Source organism: Drosophila guanche, unplaced genomic scaffold, assembly GCF_900245975.1.
Source record: "Drosophila guanche unplaced genomic scaffold, DGUA_6, whole genome shotgun sequence".
NCBI lineage: Eukaryota > Metazoa > Arthropoda > Insecta > Diptera > Drosophilidae > Drosophila > Drosophila guanche.
Window position 1 is genome coordinate 3822157 of NW_022995747.1, and position 16568 is coordinate 3838724.

The window sequence follows — 16568 nt, forward strand, 5'->3', positions numbered from 1 at the left end:
GGGGGGGGTTCGGTAGCGCCCCGCCCGCATCAAGTCAATAAACAAGCAGCAGTTACAACAACAGCAGCAACACTGGGAAAAAATTGAAGGATGAAAAGGAAGGAGAGCCGCCGCCCGTCAGCTTTTATATGGCATTTCCCCAGTGCCATCGTTCCGTATAGAGTCCCGTTCTCCCATTGCCGCCGCTCCCCATTAAAGCTCAGTGCACACACACACACACACACACACACAATATGCTCGTACATTTAACGGTTCCCAGAACCCCAAAGAGCTGTTTTTCTCTCTCACACCAGCACTGCCACAACCACACTCTCAGTCGGTGACTCTCTCTCCGCTTCCTTACCGCTCTCTCTCTCTCTCTCTCTTGCTCTGTGCTGCGGTGCTCCCTCTTGCTCTGTGTCATTCTCCTTCGATGCCAGAGTATTTGTCAATGTTGCTTTTCTTGGCTTGTCATTTATTTCATCATTTATGCAAAATTTTATTGCTTTTCCTTGTATTTTGGTTTTCAATGAGAGACTAACGGGGGAGGCTGTCGTACAATGGGAATACGGGTTGCTTGGGGCGTACACAATTGGGTGGGTCATAAGCCCAAACCCCCACAAGAAGCCAAAGGAAAAACTTGCCAATTAAATGCATGTACTACAATAGTTGTTGCGTCTCCAGAATCGGTGTAAGTAGAGGAAAATACCACATTAAATTAAGTATTGTTTTGGTAATCTTTTTGGAAATTAAATCTGCTCTCAGCATGTATCGGGTAACCTTCTATACTAGTCGAAATATCAAGCACATGTAATATTCTTTCTCGTTTTCCCCTCTGATTTGTTTGTCCTCGGCTTCGAACGCATTTCTTGTGCTCGCTGGCGTGCGGCTAATTAAAGCGAATGCCCCATGGGCAGTGGCAACACAGTGAGTGGAACTCCAGGCAATTACTTGGGTGTCCTGTGGCCGCCCGCGGCCCCTATCAAAATCAGGGGAGAAGCAGAGCCAAGAGTGTGCTTTGAACTTGTTTCAATCTCGTTGGTTGCGTGGCATGCGGCACAGAACAAAGCACCAATACGAGTTCTGCGGCATACATACATACATAATTATGCGGAACCCAAAACCAAAACCAAAGCAGACCTTAGATCCTTTCCCGATAAATGCTACTAAATAATACATTTTCTTGTGGCCACGACAGCACGAAGTGGCCCTGGCGCAGGGGCCTACGCTCGAAACGGGCACAAAGTTGTTCCTTCCTTCTGCTGTACTTTGTGGCAGGTCTTGTTGCATGCCTCACTGCGTTTTCATTATACTACGACAGAAAGAGAGAGAGAGAGACAGAGCGAGAACGAGAGAGCTGGTTGGCTGCAAGCGGTTCAAGGGCATTTCCCTACAACAAAAATACTAAAACAATGGCCAGTGCCTTTTAGGTAAATGAAAAGCTTTGGCAAATAAAACAAATGCGTGCACTCGCATTTAAATGTTGTCCTGTGCTGTGCTGCGCTGCGCTGTCCTATCCTGTGCCCGCAAATTGCGGCAATTAATTCCCAGACATGATGGCAGGACATGCGCGAGGGATAAAAAGTAAATCATGATTTCGGCGCGGATTAAGTGGGGGCCAAGCAGAACATTTACTTAGAAAATGTGTGCCTCATAAAACTGGGAAGGCGGGTGGGTGCGCTCACAAGCGCAAAAGATCAAAAGTTGCCACCGGCCGACCGACTGTAGTTGTAGTTAAGCGCCTTAGAAGTGGAGCGTAGGAGCCAACTTGCGTACAATAAAGCGTATACGCAATCCCATTTTGGGCGGCAGCTTAATTGCAGCAAAAGGGAGGGGAGAAATCCAAACTAACAAGCAACTAAACTTACCCTCCGCGTCTTTCAGTGTTTGTCTGTCTTTCAGTTCTGTTCTGCTTCCTTCCACATAATTAACTTTTAATGGCAAAGCCGAAAACAAATCCTTGCCTCGTGCCACACACACAGAGCCTCTGTTTCTTACGAGTGTGAGGTGTGAGGTACACGAAAATGACTATTGCTGGAGCCTAATGGCCTAGGAAATATTCATTTAACATCTGCAATTGTTATTTGTTTTGTCTTAAACGGATTTTAATTGATTTTACACTTGAAACTCTCTGGAATGTTGGCCATTTCTTGCACGGCAACTTGATGGTGTGGAAGGCGTGATAAATTCCTGAGAAATTGTAGATAATTCAATTAAGAGTTCTCAGTGAGTTCGGTGTGAAATGACCCAAATTAAAATTGATATTTATGTGTTCGAAATAATTTCGAGTTATGTTCTTTACCTGTTTTGAAACTGCATTGTAATGCAAATTCCTGTAGTTTTTCGTACTTTTTCCTACAGTTACAAGTTGCAATTTGGCCTCGACTGCACTTGTGCAAAACCTTTCACTGCATTTAATTTGAACGTTAAATCAATAAAAACCGCTATTGACATTTGCTTTTGGCTTGGGCAGCGTTCAAGCGCTGAGCTATTTTGGTTATTACACGTTGATATCACGGCATAAAAGGCTTTGCCTTTGGCAGGACTCAAACCATTGTTGATGGTTAAATGCATATTTCATGATGTCTCGGCCGTCGACGCTACTGTCATGTCCATTGGCCCACCTGCACAGACCGACCCACCGAATCCTTTGACTGGCATTTCGACAGCATTGCTGGCTGGCAGTGCTTCGGTGTATTTTCGTTGTTTTTTGCAGCCTTATGACGGCCGTGAACCGCACGGTGCTGAAAAGTGCTCAATATCGCATAAAAGCGGAGAGCGGAGCAAATGGCGAATGGCGGAGTGGAAGCGAGTGGCATGTCAGGTGGTGGTAGTCGGGTTGCCTTGTAAAGTGTGGCACGTTGCACAATTTAAAAAGGCAGCCAAACAAAGCCAGTCTGTGTGTGCGGCAGAGTGGCAAAAGTAACACGTACCAAAAATATGGCCTGGGGCAAATGTGCAATCATTCATCTCGAGAACTACTCGACAATGCATTCCACTCGCCCGACTGCTAACCTGCCACACGGCTACTCTGCTACTGCCCCTCTCTCTCACTCTCTCTTGGAGGCAGTCTCGTCTCGTGTCTGTCTCTGGTTTTTGAAGTGGAATTCAAAGGAATTTTACACTCTTCCATTTATAACGAAATGTAGTTGGCTTTTTATCAATATTTAAGCAGCCAAAAAGGTTTCCCGCTTATAGAGATTCCATTAGTTTTATTCTCTCTCTGTCTGCGAACCAGAGTCAATGGAATCTTTCTTTGTTGATGACGGCCCACCCTCGGGGGCGTATATGCAATCAAAAATTGTGTATCACATGACAAATTCAATCATACAAAGCACACGACCTAATTGAAGCGAATGCGTGTGCTCTCGGCCGGAGGCATTGCCTCGGCAAAGACAAATGTTGACTTGCTGCCAGTTAGACCAAAAATATTGTACTACATAAAGCCAGAAGCCAGATAGAGTCAAGCAGTTTAGGCAGGCACCAAACGACAGACAGCAGACAGTAGAGAACATAGCCGTCAGGCATTCATTCATCCATCCATCCATCCAGCAGCAAGCCATATCAATTATTCAGACATAATTTGAAACATTGTCGTACTCTCTACGAGCAGTGCTCTTGGCTTTAGCCTGCTGCATAGGATTGTGATATCCTAGATAAAGAGGGTCAATTCTTTGAATCGATATTCAGAAATTATGCTAGATAAAACCCCTAAAAGTAAAGAAATTATTTTGTATTTATTATAGTTGTAATGGCAGAGACTTTTCCGTTTCTCTATCTCTAATTTTTATAAAAATCTCCATGGAAAATTCCCTTAATTGTAACATTTTTCGGCCTTACAGGATATACTTTATTCGCCACACAATAAAATATCATTCGTACTGCCTTTGTCCTCAGCTCTGTGCTCTTCTGCGTGCCTGTCTGCCACTCGACTCGGTTGAGTTTTTGCCTGAAAACTTTTTAAATTATTTAAATGAGGAGAAAATGTACACACAAAAGGACGAAGCTCTCGACACAACTTTTTTTTGCTCTCCCAGTTTTATATATCATATTCTGTGCATCTTTTTTTTTGCTTTCTTTCTCGTTTATTATTTTAGATCGGGAGGCAAACGCACAACTTTTTGGCTCTCTGGGTGTCTGTCTGTGTGTGTGTTCTATGTGTACGTAAAACCATTTGCTAGAAAGCATTTTTATGTGCCATGTGCCAGTGTGAGAGGAGTGGGTTATCCGTGGGGCTATTCAGGTTATTTGGTCTTGCCAGAGGAAGATAGGACACAGCACGGCAGAGCACCACTCGGCCACTAATACCAATTAGCGTGCCCTGGAAAGTGTGCTTCAAATTATGTGCCCTAAAGGGGTAGTGGGAGATGCACATAGTTGATATATCATATTGGGGTTCCGGGATGGCTAGCATATGCCCCCAAACACCCCATCATCAGTCGACGTCCATCTATACAAATCCCCGTACAAAGAGCCGCAGGGCGAGTGCGAGGCGTATGTGTGTCTGGGGCTGATAAGGAAGCAGCAGAACAGCGGTGGCAACAGCCACTCCATTTGGCTTTCATCGTAAATTAGTTATTGGCATGTTATACCAGACGATAATGAAACTTTACCCTCCCCCAATGACTCCCATTTATCTTCCTCTTCTCTCTGTCGTTCTCTCTTTCTCTTGTAGGCAACATGTGTGTGGCTTGAATCCGTGCAGAAGACAACAACAACTACATACAGGCAGAGAACAAGCGTAGAACAACAACCGGAGGACAACCAACCACTAGTGGGACATTGGATTTAGCTGGGGACATAAAATGCATTTACATTTCGAGCGGAACATCAACACAAAATGCGACTGCACGATACTCTCGCTATCATGGATGGGAAAGGTGCCAGATGATATACCCGAGGTAAGTGCTGCTGCCCCTCCCATTTCCGACCCAAAGCCATTAGCTGTGCGGTCCAAACTGTCATTCTTCCCCCCTATGTGTCCGGACTCATTTGTCCTTCTTCTAAGGGGTTCAATATTAATTCAATAAATACTGAACCATGTCCATTAAGCCGTGGGGCATTTTAAACTATTAAGAAGGGAGGCGCCTTAGCTCTAACCCTGACTCATGTGCTTGTACAGGTTGTATTCCCTAATGTGCACAACATTGCATTAATTTCTGGTTACGTTGGCCCTACGCTTTTCAGGCTTCAAATTGATTTTACATGCCAACCTCCCCACCTCCATGGGAGGCAATCGATTGGTTGGTTTTATGGGGATTGGGGAATAAAAGAGAAAGGTGCTTGTACGGTGTTACGGTGGTTGACTGTCTGAGTGGATGGGCCGTAACTTTTCCAATCATTATGAACTTTCAATGCTTGCACAACAAATGCCATATAATCCTTTTTATATTGAATATAAAAATCCAATCACGTCTGTCTTTCGCTATCCTCCACGTGCATTCTCCAGCTACAGCTCTCCAGCTGTAACCTCCTCATAGCCTCCTACCGTTACAGTCCTTCTTTTCCAGTTGCCTATCTGTTGGTTCTGCACCCACACTGAAGGTTCTGCTCCTTCTATGATGGCTCTTCTGTGTTTTGTAGCGCAAAATTAAAGTTAAGTGAAAATTGGCCCACGAAGCAGCAACTGAAGCAGCCTCAAGTGGATCTTTGGAGTTCTGTCCGTCTCCCTGTATCTGGTTTCTTTTCTATGTTGCGTCGCCCATAAACTCGTTTTGCGATTTATTTAACAGTTTTCAATTTCGTTTTCAACACTCGTGTATGACTCTCTGGGCATCGAAGTGGGGTGTCTGTATAAGTGCGGCCACGGGACACGTGTCGAGGTTTGTCAGAGTGAGGCAGACGCGTGCTCTTGCGATTTCCTCATTTCCCGTTTCCATTTCCATTGCCATTGCCATTGCCATTCCGATTGTGAGTGGTGTGTTGCAAGTGCGCTAAGCCACAAGCTTAATTCCTTGTTACGCCCTGGCAGCAATTTACCAGCGATAAGCACTTCTCCCACCCCCTCCGCTATCTCGATGGTAGAATTTTCCCCTTTTTTCTGTCCAACCCCACGACCAGCCGTTCATTGGGGAGTTGGCCTCATTTCCCTTTCCACTGCCAATAAATCATCTGCATATTAAAACAAGCGAGAAAATACTCTCGAGAGTGTCCAATTTGCCGGGGAATCATAATATTTTAACAACTGCGTCGCCATTAATAGAATATTGATGATGGAGTGGTGGAACGGTGCTGCGGGGGAGTGGTGCGTCATCGCGTGGTCTCTGATTTATTGGCCATAGAACAACAACGTCCTTCGAGTGGATATCCATCCTTACAGCTTGTGTCAGAATCAAAGACAAAGCTGCTCTCCTGCAGTGGAGTCTGTCATATGCAGAAGGATATACCATATACCACGACTCTGCATAGACATTTCCATTTTCATTTCCATCGTTTGGCCAGAGTCTTCTGCTTCGTTTGCCATCCCAAGGGTTGTACTCACAAATTGACATGCCAGCGGACAAGGACAAGCGCACAGCTCAAATCGTAAATGGAAATTTAATAGCAATACTCTCTCTTGGATTTTTCTTGTATGCACATCGCACACATGTCCACAAATATATATTTGAGGCATGTTTCCAAGGGGACTTTCCTTTCCTACACGTCATAATTTCCTCTCTAGTGCTTGAAGGCCATTACATTATGCAGAATCCATAACAAATAAATTCTAATGACAATAATGTGTGAAAACGTTAAGTAGGGTATGGGAAAACATTCTACTTTTCCTTAATTTGTTGCCATTATTGTGATTGGGAGGAAGACCAGTGCGTTTCAGGGGAATAATTTAGCTGTAACTTGTAAAGAATCAAAATGAATTAACAAAATATTCAAACGAAATTTGGATTAAGAGATTTCTGGAACTCAGAGCCTTTTCTTGGCTTCCTTTTGGGTTTGGGAAGATTTCCGAACACAAATTTGATTATAATTTCTGCTGCCACCTTCTGGCAACTGGGTCTAACAATGATCTTGTAATTACGAAACGTAGCGTCTAAGAAGCAATCTATTATCGAGACATTTTCAGTCGTACCTCTGGCCAAATGACATTTAAACTGCCAACACAAGAAGAAACTCAAGTCGAGTCGAGTTGGAATCTACTTTGCATATTTATGCCAAGCGCAGAAGTATGCTGTAACTTTTGTATGTGTCTTTTGCTTGTGCAAAAGTTTCAAATAATGCACAAAAAGAATAACATTTGAGCAAAGGAAAAGCTGAAGATGAAATTGAAACTGAAGCTTAAGACGCTCCTGAATGTTGGATGCTGTTGCTGATGGTGATGATGGCCTGGCTGAAATGGTTCACTTAGCGTAATTAACTTGGCAACTTGGCTGATGAAGTCAGCGCCAAAGGGAAGCAGCGTCATTAGCAGTCGAGGAGAGCTTAACATCATTAATATTTGAAACTGCCACTGCCACTGGCTCTTGCACTGCCACACACAGAGAGGACAGAGGACAATCCGTTTCAACTTTTTTTTTTACGCTTTTTGCACAGTTTTAATTACGAGCAGTAAAAAATAAGTGAGTTCTTTTCAATCTTTGTGCCCAGACGGCGACGACAGCAGTTGAGTGCCCGACTGTTGGCCAGTGACCACAAAACCACTTGAATGCCGCTCCTGGCTAGTCGCAGTCGCAGTGGCTAATTATGTGCAGGAGACCATTATCCCTATGTACCAAGTACATTGTGCAATATTCCCATAGTAACCGCCTGCGCACAGAAAACACAGAGAAACTTCAACGCTGCTCTTTGCTTTTGGTGCTCTGTTGGTGCGTGTTTGTAGTTCATTTCGTGGCGTTCATAAAAATGCCGAGCTGTTGCCACCTTTCGATACGCCTCCATGCTTTTATTGTATGCAAGCGAAGCTGGCTCTCTACATCTGTAGAGATTCATGTCATTTTGGTTTGCTTTAAAGCTTAAGTTTGGTCCAACTTTCATCAGAAACGGCAGCAGGCAGGCAGCGACATCAGCCCTGAAAGTATGCAACGAAATGTGGGCTTGCTCTTGCCGAAAACTCATTTACTCGGAACAGAAATACACTGAGAGAAACCAGGAGATATTTTGAAATATCTGTGACAGTTTTGGGTTTGTTAAAACCATCAAACCACAGATTTAAACACGGGAATGCCAATAGCAATGCTTAATTTTGAGCACAAATCTCTTTCTTTTCTCTCTGTGTACGCACACACGCACACACGCACGTTGACAAGGGGAACGGCGTGCTCACGCGTAATAAATGTATTACGTGCCTGCCTGTAGTAGTGTGTCCCACACTCAAGCCCTGTCCCACCACCCACACTCAATCTGGGCTTATTTAAACAGGGAAAAAGCCCCTGGCAACAACAGCCTTCTGCCCCATCAGCCCCTCAGAGCATGTTACGTTTGGTTACGCTTGTTGAACAGGTGCCGATTACAAGTGCCAATTTGGCTGTGTTCTGTGTTCTGTGCCTGCGAGTTAATTGAAAACTTTTTAATTGTTTAGGCACGGGGCAACATTTTGAAATAAACTTGGCTTAGTGGCGCTTCGGGCTCTGCAACTGATTTATGGCCATGTCTTTTGGCCAAGGCCTGCCGCTGACAGTTTCAATTAAGGAGCAAAGCACAGGGCCAACGTCTCGGTCTTGGACTGATGCTCTCGCCTTCCTTTAAGTGGTGCCAGAGCGAGAGAGAAACAACCAACGAGGACTGCAAACCCAAACAATGGAACGAGGCAGCCAACCATCCATCCATTGGTTCAAGTCTGAGAGTCCTGTCCTGTGCTGCTGCACTTCGATTGTTTGTTCTTGGCACTCTCCTGGCCCTGTCGCTGACTAACAACTGTAATTTAATGTGGCCAGGAGTTGCACTGAGAGAAAACTATTAGACTTGGACAAACAGAGAAAAGTTCCCTCAAACTTTGGGCAATTGCCTTTTGCATTCCAAAAACTGTTACCTAATAACCGAACCCCTTTTTGCTGCAGTGCATGGCATTGCATGTACATCCCTGGAGACTACAATATAGAAAACCAACCACATGCACGGCCCAATCATTCCCAATAGCCATCTGCACTCTCAGCCATCGACTTTCCACGCCCCGGTCTTCACACTTGGTTGACGTTGTGGCTTTCAGTTGTGTCATTGATTGGTTTACCCAGCATTCTGTTTGTTTGCATTGGCTTCGATCGAGAGCCACGTCCCAGGATTTGTGGTTTTTCTATGTGCCTCTCCTGCCACACGGCCACACGGCAACTTCTGCCAACAATTGTATGCGATTGACCGCATAGACAGCTGCTGTTGCCGCAGCCCTGCCAGGAGGCTAACCAACATTTCCCTTCAATTGTTGCATGCTGCATCAATCAATCAATTATGCAACCGAACCTCGTCCATTGTGATTGCATAAGCACGAACTATTTCAGGCAGAGAACCAAAAGTAATTTCAATTCGAGCTTCTCGTTGCTTTTAATTGTTTCAATATACATACGCGAGTGAGTCCAATGTGAGTCCTGTCCTGGAATGAGTTCTTGAATGCACTTTAATTTGGATTCCATTTGTGCATCCATCCATCCATCCAGCCATCCATCCAGCCACCCATCCACACAATGAAAGCAGCTCCAGAGTTCGAGGATGCAGAATGCATCCATTTTGAGGATGGATGTCAGCTGCGATTCTCTCATGCTCCATTTGTCAGCAACAGACAGGAGAACGAACACATCATTTCTGTTGCTCATCTTCTCTTCTCACTGCTAGAGATAGAGAGACACATTCAGAATCAGAGGAAACTCATTTCACTTTGTTCTCCCTTTTTGCTTTGGCATTTTCTGTGAGATTTTGCTGCCCCCTTGGTCTTTCTGTGAGACGTTCCCATTCTCCACATTCGCCCCTCTGTTTTCCTCTCTGTAATGTTACAAAAGATGAGTTGCACTTGAGCATGCTAAAATGCGTTATTAAGTGCATAAATATGCAATGTGTGCAACCTTTGCACTCGCCATCATCAAATCCCCCAGTCAGAGTCCCTGCCCAGTCCCTGCCACCCATATGCCACTGCCACCTGTCTAACAATGGACCCCGCCGCCGCCTCTTCAGGTGAGCCGTCGAGTGGTTGGATGGATGGATGGATGGATGGGTGGCTGGGTTGGGCTGGCTGTGTGGACGGGCTACATGTGAGAAGAGCTTTTGAAATTTAATAAAATGCAAATTCAAATGCAGCAGCAACCAGTCAGCCAGACACCCCACACCACACCATGTGCCACACATGCCACGCCCAATGTTCCCATTGTCAGGCAAAAGCGGGGCCTCTGTACTCCTGCCTCTCCCATCTGTGGAGTGCAACAACTGGAGGACTAGCAACACGCTAATGAGTTGAGTTTTGTCTCCATCTCTTGCCCCCAAAAAACACACACAGAAGCGGAGAAAGGGCCGGGCCGTTCCCTCGTTCGCCATGGGCCCTATGTAGGCTTTATGCAAAGAAGAGAAGCAGAAAGGATGCACTGAAGCGACTGCCCTCAAACAATAAATTGTGGTAATGGTAAATATAAAGAAATACTGTGCGGTTCAGGCCTATAAAACAAGGGCGAAATTCAAATAATGGCTGAGACTTGCATATGAAAAGTGCATTCATGTTTGGTTTAAGAGTAAATAAAGTTTGCAAATCAAATAAAATATAAATAAATTATTTTCTTGATAAATAATGAGCAAACGCTTGAAATTTACCCTGTACTTAAGTAAGAGTAAATGCCATTAAAAAATGACTGTGTGCTCGTGTCTCCCAAATTAGTGGGCACCAATTTCAAGAGCGCTTTTCTGTGTGTTTTGTAAACTTTTTTCAAGTGTTTTGCAATGATATAATACCACCTTAAACCCATACATAATTTACTTCTAAAGGCAGCTAGAATGCCCCTTCCTATCATTTAATCTCATTTCATATTTTGTTTCATTTAAAATGAACGACCCAACACTTTGGCAAACATTATTGATTATATTTATATTCTTGCTGCTCTGTTAACTTTTGACATGGGTTTCGTTTCTTTTGCTCCTTAGAGACTTGATAGACGTAGTTTTCCCCTTTTCAGGCAGCCAGCAAAATCGCTTCGCTTAAAGATAGAATAAATGCTCCAGCACTTTATTTATTTCCGTGAAACGCACTGTAATTTTAATCATTTTTAAATTTGAAAAGGCAGCCAAGGGGCAAAAGCATAACATTACAAACCAGAAAGAGAACAGAGAAGAGAAATAAATGTATAAAAATCGATACAACGTTTTGGGCGGGCATTAAAAAAGGATCAAACGGTAGGAACACGTGTGCGCACAGCCAGAAGGCGAAAGGCACACGGATATATCTATGCTTTCCTATCGTATGCGGTGTATCCTTGCTCATATGTACATATATCCTTGTACACATGTAAGTCACAGAAAAGGAGCCGCCACATGGAGACAGCAAGCAGCTGTAAGGCGCTGCACCGCACACCCATAAAAAAGTTGCCAGTATTCCCATTCCCTTTCCGAATTCGTATTGCCATTGGCATTGGCATTGTCTGGTGGGTCTGGCTCTAGCTTTGGCCCTGGTCTGCCTTTACACGATTTCCTTGGCTTTGACAGGGCCTGGGTAAGGGGAAAGAGAAAGGCGGCGATGAGACCCTTAAGCCACCTTCCCCAAAAGGTTCTCTCAGTCTCTGGCTGTATCTCAGTCTGTTGAGAAGCCCTTTCACACCAACCGTGGACTGTGGGTGTGTATGTGTTTGTGCTCGTGGCACAAGTGGCAAAATGTTGTTACGTGAGCATTAAACCATATTTTAAGTTATTAAGTTATTGACAAAAGCTCACGTCACCCCTTATGTCGGGGCTTGGCTCGGACTGGGCTTGGGTAAGGGTTGGGTTGGATTGGGTTGGGTTGGGTTGGAGAACACTTGTGCGCTGCTTATCCCTTATGGCTTACAATGCCACGCCTAGACGCGCACACAGACACACACTGCCAGTATGTCCTGTATAATGCCAGAATTATATGTCTGAAGGATAAAAACTTTTTGTGTAATACGAGGAGTACCCCACCGTACTCGGTACTTTTTCAATTTCTGTCCAAGCTGTTGGCTGTTCCGGAACCGCATCTCTTCTGTTGAAATTTCAGCTGTAAATGGGAACATAAATATTGCTGCCAGCTCCCCCCAATGGTGTGTCTGCTGTGGTAAAAGTTTCCATCTCCGTTGCAGTCATTCACTCACATGTCCAGTCCTCTGGCTGGACTACACGCTCCGTCTCTATATGCATTACACTCTGAGCTGGCCTTTGTGTGAGTGTTGAGACTGTGCTGTGACATATTTTACTCTTTCTGTTGCAGGCGCTATGCCGGAATGTCAGGCCACCTCCGGAGTCTAGCTGCAGGTAGCCTTTTTCATCTGCAAAAGACATGAGACAAAGGCAAAAGACCGCTGGACATGCTTGCCGGAAATTGAAATAAAAGTTATTAGATTTCTTTGACAGCCACAGAACTGGCAACAGAGCAGAACATGGAACAGAAAAGAGCTAAAGCCACATCCCAAATATTGGAACTCGTAAATTGTTCTCAACTTTTGAATGCTTAAAGGATTATTTGCTGTGTTCGTTCCTTGCTGCTGTTCTATTTTCATTTACATTTTCCCTCTGCAGTTGTTCGTTTTTTTTTTGGAAACAAAATACAAGGCACATAAATTGCCTTTGCAAAGGACACATTTGGGTCTCTCTCTGTCTTGCTCTTTCTCTGACTTAATGTCCAAGCAAATAAGCACACAGAGAGACACAAACACACACATTCGGTCAGGATGGGTTCGTGGCTCTGGTCTGCTCTGCTGTCGTCAGTTGGTTTTGGTTGCACAGTTTTTCCTTTTGTTTTCCCAATGCCAAATCAACCACCGCCGACGCAGATAATTTGCCAAGGGAGTTCTTTTATGGCCAAAGGCTGGGCTGGGCAGGGCAGGGCAGTGCAGGGCAGGGGTGAGTGTGTCTTAATATGTGTGTGGTTTTCTGGCTCTGAATGTGGGTTGTGGCAAGTCGTTGGTGGGGTCAGGCGGCGCCATGACCTACTTTTGTGTGGCAACTTTTTCAATTTGTTTAGGTCGCCCAGTGAGGCACCAGGAAGGGGGGCACTTTTGCTTGGCTTGGACCAGAAGTTTATTTCATAAAATACAATACAAAGAATGTTGCGACTAAAGTCTACTCATAAAGCTTTCAATGGTTTAACTAATAACTCCCCTGCGCACCTCTCTGCTCCGTTCTACTGCTGCTGCTGCCGCTGCAGGATCAACAGCAGCAGCCACATCAGCGCCCAGCTGCCACGATCGAGCTGCGGCAGTGCCGCATTCGTCTTGTCATCCTCTGTCTGACCGTCGGCACGTGTCCTCGTGAAGTGCATATCCTCGGGTTGCATCTTTCGGTCATCTTCCTCCTCGTCGTCATCGGACATGTGTGACGGTGCAGCGGCAGTGGTGGCCTTGCCCGTCATTATCAGCAGTTGCATGCGTTGCAGTGGTGTCAGTGGCGGCGCATCCGTAGGCCGCTGCCAGTGGGGAGGCGGCAGAAAGGGCTCGTATGTCTCTGGCGCCTCGTGGGCCCTGTAGCCGTAGACAAACATCTGAACGAACAGGGAGACGGTGCTAAAGTCCGTGATGACAGCCTTGAGAGTGCAACTGGAGTAATGGCTGTACTCTGCCACAGGTGGCAAATAGTTGGGATCCGTGTTGCTTCTGTCCGAATAATGCTGAAGCAAAAGAAGAGTTAAACCAGGCAAAGGGAACTCTGGCATTCACTAACCCCAAAGATGACAAACTTCACGTAGGTTATGGAATCGCTGTCGACGTAGTAGAAGACCACCGTGTGGTTGGTTTCCACAGAGGATTCATTAGGGGACGTCTGAAAGGTTTCGTACACCAATTGATCACCTGGGAAGCAAAAAAAGTATTCTAAAGGATCATCTAATTCATGACTAAGTAGCAATCCCTTACCCGGCTGCCTGTGACCAATTTCAATGACCTTATCGATATTATCAAACTCCAAACTGGTGGTAGAGCCTGGGCCCTCCGTATCTGTTTCCATTTCGTCGTCTTCCTCATCGATATCCACCTCCAGGGCATCGCGCTTGATATTATCATAGAGCTCTGTCAGCTCTTTGCTCACCTGCCCGAACTCGCCATCATCCTCATCCTCTTCATAGTCCTCGTAGGGCTGCATCTCACCTTCGAACTGTCGATCGCGATTGATCAGCAGCGATGGATTGACATTCAAAATGGTGTGATTGAAGCCAAATATCAAAATGGTCACATCGAAGGCAGGCGTGGGCAGCGTATCTTCATGGCTCTGTTTGGTGCCCAAAACGCTGATCATGCCCACAACCAGATGATCTGTGTAGCTGAACTTCACCTCTGCGTATATGTTCTGAAATGGAGGAAGGGAGGCAACGAGATCAGACACTCAATCCACTTTGGGTTGGAGTCAATCAGGCATGTCCACATCCATCAGCGACTGCCACAATTTCCGAGATGTTTACACTCGGCTGCGTATATTTCTGTGTATTTTCTTGCGAAAAGCTCACGTCATAATTGACTTAAGAAAATGCATTTAGCACAATTTTCACGATATATATTCTAGAAATAACAAGCGAAATCCTATGTACATTTCTGCCCCTGCCTCTGTCTCATTAGCCACCAAATCTCATTTGACATTTTGGCATTGCCACAAAACTGCCACATTTTTCGACAGTACATTCCTAGCCTTTAATTAGTTAAAGGCATATTTTTTTTCTAGTCGTTAAAATATATGTCTTATAGTGCATTATTATTACTTTCAGTTATCGGGCCACAGATGCCATTATATTTGTATATTAGCTGTTCAAAATCTGTTACGTGGTGCACAGCACACAGCTCATAATCCAATTTGATTTCAGGGCAAAAGAAATAAACAAAATATTGAGTGAGGGGGGGAGGGTGACGACTGGCAGATACCTATCCCATATGAAATTTGTGGAATATTGGATAGGAATATTATAAAGTAAACAGAAATGTGTATGGCATTGATTTAATTTCATTTTAGGAGCAAATCACGAGTATAAGACCCATTTTCATAGGCATAAAGTAAATCCACAAGTAAAAGGCATATATAATATACAAAGTTTCCTTTCTCTATTTCTGCCTGTTACATATTCCTGCACAATCGTAATATACCCCCTGCAACCGCGACAAGTACCAGGTACCGAAGAATAAATGCCAAAAAGATTTAGTAAACAGTGGGCCCAGCGGCGCATATACTGGATATAAATATACCGCACACACATCTACATATTGTTGTCGTCTGCAATGACGAAAAAACGACAATTTTTGTTTCTATTTTGGGCTCTGGGGAATATGCAAACGAACGTAGCACCGAGAGGTCACTTCTATACTGTGTACATTCGCAATTGATATCCGGACTTACTTCCTCTGAGACGATTTCAATGTAGGTGATGGGCTCGGGTATCTCGTAGTTGAAGATCACACGTGGCTGCTCGCTTATGCCCGCAGGACGCGAGTGCTGGACATCCTTGAGGAGCAGCTGATCCCCCTCAATGCGCTGGCCAACGCCAAAGAAACGCTTGGCCTCGCTGCCCCTGAGTAGAGCCTGAGAGGCAAAGATCAGCAGTAGACAAAATACTTTTGCACACATTTTTCCCTTTTTGTTTTGCTATTTAGTTGGTTGATTTTTGGTGGCACATTTCTAGAAACAAACACTCGGGCCCGAGACGATCGAGAGATCTTGCAACGCGTCGCGGCAAACGAACTTTGGCAACTGTGAAATGAGAATGCTGAGTCGAGTGCCGACTGCTGTCCGCTGGGCTGCTATGTGCTCCAAGTGTTGACTGATCCATCGGTCGCTGTTTTCGCTTTCGTTTCCCCACACGGAAAGAGAGAGAGATAGAGAGAGAGAATGTTACAGAGCAGCGTTAGAGGAACATGGAAAATAGTTCTCTTCTCCATTTGGTTTGGGCTTTTTCCTCCCGCTACTCGTGCTGCTGCTGCTGCACTTGACCTGAAATCATGTGGCCATCATTCCAGGCGGGAAACTCTTTGAACTCCTTGTCAACGACCCCTGTCGTATATCGGTCGGAACTCGACTCCCAGGCCCCATCAACCCTTTCGAAATGCGTTTAAAATTGGCCAACGAAAGTCGTAAAAATAGCCTGAAAAATATATATCTATAGAATACGAGTATATATATAAATAACGTGTGTGTCTTGTGCAAAAGAGTTCTTTGACTTTGTCAAAACACGGGGGCTGTTGATTGATCAGAACTGAATTATTCATGGACCCAAAGAATGCTCTGAACTCTACGCGTGAGTTACATTTTTCTCTGGCCTAATTGTGCAAACGTTTGTTATAAATTGTTAATTTATGCCTCTCTAATTCTTTCATGTTTTTGTGGGCTTATATTTAATTTATTAAATGCTCATTTTGCATTATTTGTCCGTTTAGCCGCAGCTTTGGCCATTAGCCACACAGATACTGGGAATGGCTTCTCCTGGTTCTGCTACAGGTTCTAATGCTGCTGGGGTCATGAAGATAACGAGGCGGATGCGAATGCGA

The 16568-nt window shown here is 44.8% G+C and overlaps 2 protein-coding genes across 6 annotated transcripts in view; one reads left to right on the top strand and one right to left on the bottom strand.

Annotated features, from left to right (window-relative positions):
- Nucleotides 1-16568, top strand: part of LOC117582818 (tubby-related protein 4) — a 29387-nt gene that overhangs the window by 3525 nt on the left and 9294 nt on the right. For all 5 annotated transcript variants that reach the window (XM_034270859.1, XM_034270858.1, XM_034270860.1 and 2 more), the window contains exon 2: nt 4655-4880. In XM_034270859.1, the coding sequence (XP_034126750.1) occupies nt 4785-4880 (96 nt within the window). In that variant the 5' untranslated portion in view covers nt 4655-4784. The remainder of the gene's footprint in view (nt 1-4654; nt 4881-16568) is intronic.
- LOC117582825 lies at nt 13098-15810 on the bottom strand. The gene is made up of 4 exons (XM_034270876.1): nt 15424-15810; nt 13959-14388; nt 13768-13895; nt 13098-13714 (listed from the first exon to the last, which is right to left on the bottom strand). The coding sequence occupies exons 1-4, from the start codon at nt 15649-15651 to the stop codon at nt 13232-13234; spliced, it is 1269 nt and encodes a 422-aa protein (XP_034126767.1). The 5' UTR covers nt 15652-15810; the 3' UTR covers nt 13098-13231.